This window comes from Perca flavescens, chromosome 1 (assembly GCF_004354835.1).
Source record: "Perca flavescens isolate YP-PL-M2 chromosome 1, PFLA_1.0, whole genome shotgun sequence".
Classification (NCBI taxonomy): Eukaryota; Metazoa; Chordata; class Actinopteri; order Perciformes; family Percidae; genus Perca; species Perca flavescens.
The window spans coordinates 42,796,144-42,806,098 of NC_041331.1; the positions used below are offsets into that span (position 1 = coordinate 42,796,144).

At 39.5% G+C, this 9,955-nt stretch overlaps 1 protein-coding gene across 1 annotated transcript in view; it reads right to left on the bottom strand.

The window, feature by feature from the left end:
- il17a/f1 (interleukin 17a/f1) overlaps positions 1–9,675 on the bottom strand; it is a 12,512-nt gene extending 2,837 nt beyond the window's left edge. The window contains exons 1-2 of the mRNA XM_028581536.1: positions 9,651–9,675; positions 939–1,253 (exon numbers count right to left, since the gene is read on the bottom strand). Of these exons, the coding sequence (XP_028437337.1) occupies positions 939–968 (30 nt within the window). The 5' untranslated portion in view covers positions 969–1,253; positions 9,651–9,675. The remainder of the gene's footprint in view (positions 1–938; positions 1,254–9,650) is intronic.
- Between the last annotated feature and the right edge of the window lie 280 nt (positions 9,676–9,955).

A 9,955-nucleotide genomic window follows, 5' to 3' on the forward strand; every position in this document is an offset into this window, starting at 1 on the left:
ATAAATAACAATCCGATGCCTGTATCACAGGGTTTGTAGCCATGGCTAATTCGCAACACCTGTCCCTAGGAGGCCTTTTAACAGTTCAAATAATAAAAGAAGTCAAATTTTTATAGTGAATGCAATAAAATGTCCCAAAAAAACAGTTAACAGCAATAACAATAAGTGTAGTAAAGTTGATAAAGTTAGTTTGTTTATCAAAGTTTTATGGCTTTTTAAAAGTCCAAATCTCAGACTTATGTGCACAGAGTTGAGACTGTGCAAAGACTAAAGTGAAGACCATCTGTCATAATGCGGCTGAGTGTTTAGTCACAGACTCAAAGGTTTTACTAGCAGGGCTGAAAACGTGAAACCATTTGGTTTCTATCAGAACGCCAAGGCAAGAAAAAGACTGACTTAAAGCTGCGGTGCGTAGTTTCTGTCTCCCCTCGTGAGTTATTCTAAGTAAACTCAATCTTGTGAACATCGCCGTCCTGAGAAATACAACTAGAGTTGTGTGGAGCTGACAGCCTTAACCCTTGTGTTGTCTCCCATTGGACCATGCACTTTGTGGGGTGGCTTGTGAAAAATGTAAAATTTAAAATGTAAAATGCTTGTCCCACAACCCTGAGTTTGGTGGGTCAATCCCAGGCTCCTCCACATCTCAACGCGTCCCTGAGCAAGACTCTGAACCCTAATTTGCTCCCCGGATGCTGTATGTCAATTTTGTCTGAAATCCGAAGACAACGCAATGTTTTTATCTTTTAATTATCTTTGTACGAACTCACCGGGCAACGGACGCTCATTAATATCAAAACGTTATGCGCTAAAGCTTTATTAAGACAGCTTTTGTAGAAGATTTTGCAAAGACTGAGTTGCGGAGGCACAAGTTGCAGGATTTGGATTCCCCTTCGCTACAAAAGACTTAAAGAAGCGAAATAAGATTCAGCTGCTCTTACCGTCAGAATGGAGTTTGAAGTCGAAATCATGCTGACAGTTTGGACTCTCGCTGCTTTCAGACACCTCGTTGTCCTTTTTGTTCGGTTCTTATTCAGATCTGGATTGGTGAGTTTTTTGCAGATGATTTTGTTTCTCTCTTCAGGGTTCCCTAGGCTCAGCCGGAGGTTCAGGTCCGAAGCTTGGGTGGTTCTCACTGATGTCCGCCCCGATGTTGAGCTCTGACTTTTATTCTGATCGGTAGCACTTCCTGCGATGGCATCACCGCCTTTGATCGTCTTTGATCTGCCTCTCTGAAACCACACGTTGTGTTGTTTCTGCACACACACACACACAAATACAAAGCTGCAGCTCTTTCTAGGTCATCTCTACGTGCGCTTTAGGAAACTTACTCACTGACTGACAGCATCATCTTGGTTGAGAAACAAATTGAACTAGAAATCTTAAAGGGTAACTTTGTTGTAGTTTCCTTAGTTTTTGTGTCTAAGTGACTGATGGGAACAACAGTCTTTCAAACTGGTCCAGTATTAACTTAAAACTTACCCCGTTGTCAAAAAGTTTCGATATCTGAAAATGTGGGTTTCTTCCAACGAAATTGTCAAGAAAATAAAATAACAACGTGGATGGTTCTGTAAAATAAATGATCAGTTCACTACTTTCATTGAATTTTATAGCATTTTGGACCAGTTTGAATGACACAAGAACATTGAAGAAAAATGGACAAAATGTCTAAAGATTTCCGACTTTAACGGATAGGAAAGTTATGAAAAGGGGGAGAAAGAGAGAGGGGGGGGGGGAAGATGTGCAGGAAATCGTCCCAGATCGGACTCGAACTGTGGACCTTCTGCATCGAGGCCAACAGGTCCTCACACACCCCACGTCTCCTTTAGGGCTTTAAGTTAAACGCGCTTGGTCGGGACTATTGGCGTCCCCTTTTGACCCAGTTATGTTCAGGAAAAGGTGGTGGGTGGGCTTACGTTTCCGTGACATGTTAGAAGAACGGGACGGTTTGGGTTTTAGGAAAAGGTCGTGGGAGCTGCAACTGCAAACGCTCAATCCACTCTGAGCTTAAAGGAACACGCCGACTTATTGTGACTTTATCTTATTCACTGTAACCCCCAGAGTTAGACTAGTCCATACATACCCTTCTCATCTCAGTGCGTGCTGTAACGCTGTCTGACAGCTCCAGCATTAGCTTAGCCTAGCACAGATCCTGCAGGTAGCTGGTTCCAACTAGCCTACTGCTCCCAATTGTGACAAAAGTGACAAAATAACACCAACATGTTCTTATTTACATGTTGTGATTTGTAGAGTTGTAATGGGAAAATTACATTTAAGCACAATTCCTTATATTTTTATGTTTAATTTGTACTTTACTTCTCTCACAAATGCTGAAAGAGTTTATCTCATTTCCCACATGCAGATTTTGATTCTAACTTTGTGAGACATCCAGTCTGGAACATTATGTGAGCTCTGTTAGCGTGAACCGAAAAAGGTACAAAGTCACCCTAAAACTATCTCATGTTTTCCCATGCCAGTTAAGATGTAACGGTGGGGTGAAAGTCATACAGGGAGGAGGAGGAGGTGAGATGGCTCCGAGATGTCTCTTGTATTTCTCTGATTGTCTTCATGTGTATCAGATTGCCTGTCAAAATTGTAGCGTCATCCTAAGCCAAGAGCGTGTGTGTTGTCACTCTGAAGATGTATATAAGCCTGGTGTTCTGTTCACTCATTGGAGAAACTGACTCCACACTGGGCTGTGGCCTTTTGTGAAATCATGTTGCTCCTATTTGCAAATATATATATATATATGTTTTTAATAAAATACAAAAACCCCACTTGGTTCTAGTCTCAGACTGTCTTATTTGTTTCAATTTACTAAACTCTGAAAACTCTTCCCCCTGCGACATGGCGACGAGGATGGGATCATGTGCGGGGGTCAGATAAAAGAGACTCCGTGGTTGACTGAGGACTCGCGATCCGAGATCCAACGATCTTCGCCTCTACCTCGCCCAAAAAGCATTCAGAGAGAGAGGATCAGAAACCACGGAGGCCTCTACTGACCCAACACTGATCTATTAAGACGGAAGCAATTCCAGCAGCAGGGTAAGATCACACTCTCATTTAAATTAAATTAAGAGTAATTTGAATTGGCTGTAGTAAACTTCCAGAAACAAAAACTGACACTAAAATAGGATAACCACTTTGGGGTTGTTTGTATTAATTTTGGGTAGGCCTAGACTTTTATGTTTGTGTAAATACATAGGCCTAATTGTGATCATTCTAGTAGCATTTTGGAACCATAAAACTGATCAACACACGGGTGTGACTTTGCTTTGTAGATTTTCGGGGGACAAATCTAATTAGGTTTTGAAGTAAATCTAATAAACAGTTTTTTTAGGTTTTTTTGTGCTTGGGTTTTTCCGAAATAAGATAAAAACCTGGCATTACAGTGACGATTGTAAGTAGGATAGAAGTACTTCTTCCCAGTAAAATGGGTAACGGATCGGGTAGATCCGGCTCACACGTCCCTACGGGAACCGTGGTGGATGACATGGTGCGAAAATATGGCTTAAACAGTTTGGAGTGTCTGCCGTATTGGTCGAAATTTTTGGGTTTCCTTTAAATTCGGGCAAATTGAAAATAGGAATTAGGAATTAGGAGAACAAGAGAAAAAAAAACTAATGAAAAAAGACAAAATTAAGACTGAATTACAGGAACTGAGTACAGGAAAAACAAAGAATGTTTTCAGGGAAAGAATGCAAAAACACACATGCACCAATAACCTCATCAGTTCTAACCAAAGCCCATGTTCTGAGGCTTTCTCTAAAAATCAGGAAGACAAGTTGGTTAAATGGAGGGACGAAGAGGACACAGACTCAACTATCGGACAGGACCGACAACATCAGTCACACCTGCATCGGGTGGAAAGACCAACGAGTACGTGAGAAACAACAGGCTGGTGGGCAACATATGGAGCGCGGACCCGAAAAAGGCCGCTCCCACGAAGGACGTGGTCGAGCCAGAAGGTGCCGAGGCGGGTACCGTGGGCAAAATAATGAGCCCTACAACCGAGACCAGTGTTTGTACTGCAAGGACTTTGGACATTGGGTATGTAATTGCCCGAAGAAAAAGCTAAAAACACCTCAGACAGAGAACAACACTAGTCCCTCTGTTTGACTGAGTCCAAAAGCTGATGAGGAAAGTAGTGCTAAAAAACACACACACAAACACTCGCTTCATGCAATGAAGAAATGCTTGGCACTGATACATGTTTTTGTTTTTGCTATTAGGAACAATTGATAGGTTAGGAAGTTCTGAAAAATAATCTATTCAGTTAAACAATTATAGTATGTTATCTTCTGAAACCTAGAAGAAAATGCCTACTACTGAGGGTAAAGTTAAAGAGGTTCCACTCACATAACTTGATTATTAGAGCTAAAGATTTGACACTGAAGTGCAGTGGTCATTCTATTTGGTCAATTGGGAATACAGGTTAAACAGTAAAAGAACAATTTTCTGTTCCTTTCTCATATACATGGGAAACTTTTTTTGGGGTCTGATTTATGTCGACTTATTTTGCTCAGGTAGTGATTTAATGTGCACTGTTAACATTGGCTTAACCTCAACACCTGATGGATTGAGAATTTCTCGTTATGATGCATCTAACAAAACCACATTTGTTAATCACAGTGTGGCTAAAATGAGCTCACTGAGGCGGCGTCTGTAATCAGCCCTCACAACCTCACCTCTGATTTGGACTGATACTGACTGGGTTGTAACTGTATGTTTGACTGACAACCAATATAGTTTTTAAAGAGCCCAGCTTGTGTTTTTTCTACATCTCTCAAGGCTGCATCTGCTTTTTCCTTCCTCGAGAGAGTTTTTTGGTACAGTGCTGTTTTCATGTAAAATGAACAGAATAGCAGCTTTTTCAGTTTAGTGTTAATGATTAGGATTTTTTTTTACTTGAGCCTGTCACGTAAAAATGCCTGTACACGTTCCTGAGGTTACTGTAAGACTTTTTGCTGCCGAAGCTAATGAAGCGTTTGTGAATATGAAACTGGCTTCCCTGACGCTGGGACTGCCAGATCCCTAAAAACAGTTTATGCAGACCGTTGATAAGAGCTGCGTGGCTCTGTGTTGCTGCAACACCACGGCGACAAAACTCCGTCCGGTTGAAAATTTCTCTGCTAAACTTGATTCTGCCACTCGAAGCATTAAATACGCCCTGTTCCACATTCTGTGTCACACATTTTGTGGGAAGAGAATGAAAAACTCTATTTATCTGTGGCCAGGTACCTTAGATATTATTACTCTGTTATATTGCAAAATGTCCCTCTAACAGATGCACTGTATTTTAACCCTGATTTCATTTTTTAGGTTAACAGTTCTTCTTCCAGAGACTCTAGCAGTGTGGGCTTCTCTGTTGTAGGTGTTTCTGATGCTATCTGATTTGGACCTCTGCCATCTCATCTCTCAGTACAAGCAGTAGAGCTCATTCTTCCTAACAGAAAGCTATCCAGCTTTTTCTTTCCTAAATTTTGCAAAGTTGACACATGGGTTAAAACCAGGTGTAAAAAGTATGATTAGGATGATGGAAATACAATTGAGGGAAAAACAGTTGTTTCACAATGGTGAAGCAACATTGGTTCACAAATGATTTCTTTTTGGATCCAGACTACTGTCAGCTAGTGTAGGAGCCAAAGCCCTACTTACTGAAATAATTCCAAAATGGTGAATTCCTACCAAAATCTCAAGTATAGTGGTTTGCATTCAAAATGCAACATGCCTACATTTGACAAAAGCTCTGCTTATTAAATTCCTGATGACATGCTAACAACCACAATGAGAACAGCAGAGCCACTCAGTGAGCTGATTGGTTAACCCTCACTGTAGACTAAGCTTACAGAGCAGCAAGGCCATAGCAACACACACACACTCAGAGATAAGAGAAAAACAGGAGTTGTGCATGTAGAGTTCAGCAATGATTTTGATATAGTTTGTCATGAATTATAGAATGTGATATGTTTCCCATATCAGGTAACAAATTGGATAAATAGAGGTCAAATTGGAAGTACTTAGGTTTGTTCTATAGGCCTAAAAACTTTAATTCATAATGATTTTTAGAACTACCAGACAACGAGTAGTATAACTTTGGGTTGCAAACTAAAGATAAAAAGAAAATAAACAACATATTTTTGTTTAATTCGTCTTAGTTTATTGGTTATATTGAAACCAATACAGGTTGATATGAGATTTCAGCCTAAAAACCGTTAATTTAATATTGTACTCTAGTGAGTTTTTTTTTTTTTTTCAGTAAAACTGCACTAAAGACTTTGTTTGTATTTTGATTTGCTATATCAGAAATAGGTTAAAACTAAATTAATGATGTTGATGTTGAAAACACTTTGGTGAATGGTTTTCTTTTAAAAGAAATGATTTATTGAATTTTGTGTTGCTTTTATTCAGGTTTTGCTGTGTAACACAGCTAATGGCTAAACCACTGAACAGCTTTATATTTGCTGCGTTTTTTGAGTCATGAGCTTGTCATGTCTCAAATAGAAGGGATATAGTAGCAATAATAAATTGGGGGTTTAATGAATGGGGTGTTCATATAATATTTTAAATTTAAAAACTATTCTAAAGAAAATTTAGTTTTGTTTTGATTGACTTTCACTATTTACTGAAACACAACCCTTAAAGTAATCTAAAAGAGAACAATTACAAAAGCAGTGTTTCCTTTTTAGCACAATTTGTATGGATGTCATAGAGTTAAACCAGCATGAGGGAAAGAAATGCGGTTTTATAATTATTGATATTCAATAAAATAATTAGACACTTTTCCAAGTGATAATATTGATAAGAAGAACAAATAATGCTTTTTGGAGTTCTGTTTTGTGCCACACGGCGCCTCATTTGTGTCAGTCGGGTCCATCTCACCCCCCCTCCAGCTGCAGGACCAGTAAAAACTGTCTGGAGGTCCGGACCAGCAGACGGACTGAGAGAGGGAGGGGGGGAGCGAGAGACCCTTCTGCTCTGACACATCTGACGCATTGTGAAGTTAAGTAGCACACAGACTCACATTCTGAAAATACACACATTATTAGGAGAAGATAATTAGAAGTACTTATTTTTACTTTTAAGATAAGTATTCAGTTGATGTGTCAGGAAATGTTCAAAGTACGTTTCATTGTTCAAATCTGAATTGGATTGATGAAAAGTTGATAGAAACCTGGTTTGAAAAGGGGAATACCATAATTTGTATTTTCCTAGACTTTTGCAGTTGCTGCATCTTTCCTGGTGACCTGTGTAAGTTGTGTAAGGGTTGTGTGAGTGCTGAGATGGGGTTTGAAACCATGATGATTAAATGTATCAACAACTTGGAGATATGATTAAGACTAAATATCTAAATGAAAATGTTTAATGTTGATGTGACTGCTTAATGATGTACATTATGAGTAATGTACTGAGACAATGGTATACACACATTCATTTAATATTTAGTCTCATATTTATATGTTTACACGAAAAGTAAAATATAATATAAGTTAAAGATAATTTATAAACAGTAAAAGATAATACTTTTATACCATAAAGATAATAATATATAATATACTAGTATACTTTATAAATAGAAGGGATAACAATTCAGTCAGGAAAAGCTTAGAGGAAACAAGAGCTTTAGAGAGAAGTGCACTGGATGACCAGCGAGGAGGAGTCTGCCACAAGGCCTCGTGTCTCGGAGCTTTCAGCACACCAACATAAAAAACTTGAATTGACTCAAATGCCTAAAAGTTTAGAAAAAACAAGAAGTTGCCTTTCAGGCCAGTTCCTGCTGGTACCAGAGAGCTAAAAGTACTTTTGAATTAGGATAATAGGTCTCCTATTGATGGATTGTATAGGAGTTAAATTTAACTTTTTACTTTCAATCGGAAGTCAATTATATTTGAAACTACTTCTTGCTTTTATCTGAGGGAATTTCCCCACTGGGGGCTAAATAAAATCTTTCTTATGTCATATAGGTGATAAACCAACAGTTGGTTTTTGATTTCAAAGACAAATTATGTCATTTTTAGTCATGTCATCTTTGTTGACATGAGTGAACGTCATAACGCGCAGGGTAAGAACTAGTAGCAGCTTACTCTCGTGCGGGACGATCGTGATTTTGTACAAAAAATACAGTCAAACAAACCCCTACAGTATTAACATCGCTACATATAATTGTTTAGAAGGTTATAGTGTGCGTTATTTGTTTTCTCTTTAACTTCCTTCAGCTCTTTTCATGTTTGGGGGGTCGGATTGTACAAATTATGAAATATTCGATATCCCAGTTTTGCAAATCGTCCAGACAACAATTTGGATATTATCGTCTAAACGATATATCGCCCACCTCTATCTGACTGACGCTGAACATTAGTCCTGTAGGGTTACATTACAGCCCGGTTCACTGCTGCCTGTTACAGCGTTCTCGCTCAATACTGGACCAATGTCAAAGATTTTTGTGCATATCAGTCACTTAGACTCATATATATGGGACAATAGGGTCCAGGTGAAGTTTCCCTTTAATAACATATTAGCACATTTTGATATAAAACACATTGGGATCAGGTTATCTGCAAATACACTTAAAAGATGACTTTAAGGAGATTTAAGTTGCAGTTTTTATTTGGTTCGGGGTGCAAACAATTCTTCCTCATGAGTAAAAGTTTGGTTTTTCACCTTTACTAGAGAGTGTCTTTGTGTGTCTGTGCATGTGTGTGTCTGTGCGTGTGTGTGTGTGTTTGCTTGTCTATGTGCGTGTGTGTGTCTGTGCGTGTGTTTGTGTGTCTGTGTGTGCGTGCGTGCATGTGTGTACAGTATTTACAATATATATTTTATTTGGTTCGGTGTGCATTCACACTACTTTGCATTGTTCTATCATGACCGGTTTATCAACTATTTAACTACTTTGTTTAACTCATTTCAAACAGTAAAATAATTCTTCCTCATGAGCAGGGCCGTACTGGGACTGAAATTCAGCCCGGGACTTTAAGCTGGAGAGGCCTTTTACACGAGTGCCCATGGTGCACGAGCAGAAGGATTTGTTTTTTGCAAGTATTTTAATTCTAATAGTGTTTTTATGGTATAAAGAGAATCAGCTTACGCTGAATACCTTCAAGAAACTTGCCTCCTCAGGTTGTATAAGCAAGTCACCACTGCACTGAACACAAAGCAAAACCTAATCTCCAACACATAAGTCACAGTATACTGCTAACTACCAGCATGGCACATGCACAGTCAGTTGGAGTGATAAAATAGTTACAAATACTCACACTCTTATACTCAAAAACTACAATGCAGTCCCATAAAATAAAGATTTGTGTGTGTGTGTGTGTGTGTGTGTGTGTGTGTGTGTGTGTGTGTGTGTGTGTGTGTGTGTGTGTGTGTGTGTGTGTGTGTGTCCTTCCTTCCTCAGCTTGGCTCCCTGGCTCAGCTTCCCCTGTGATGGACCCTGCCTCTGCTTACTGATTGTGCAGCTACATATGCATGAGAAGAACATCACAACGTTATAAATATGACTAAGAATAAAACATTTTCTAGTTCAATCTGTGCTTCAGTCAAGTTATTATCTAGTATGTGGAACTATTGGCATTTTATCCTAAATGCAAAAATCTGATTGATTGATATGCCTAATATGATTGCCTACCCAGCCCTGCACACTGCCCCTCTACCTGTCTGTTTCCTGCTCTTCCTCTCTTCTCCTCTCTCCTCCTCCTGCTGCTCCTCCTTCTCCTCCTTTCTCCTCCTGCTGCTCCTCCTTCTCCTCTCTCCTGCTACCTACCTCACATCACCAAATCCAAACCTGACTGAAAGTGACCTCTTTTTTCGGCGCCTTAAGTTTGAGCCAATCGGATGTCAGGAAAAACGAGGATCAGTCCAAGTTAGGAGGGGCCGCTCGTATCCCCCCTCAAGACAGAAAGTATAGGTTTGACCACCGGTCGTTCGGGATTGTTCCCGGTATTCCCGATGGCCAATC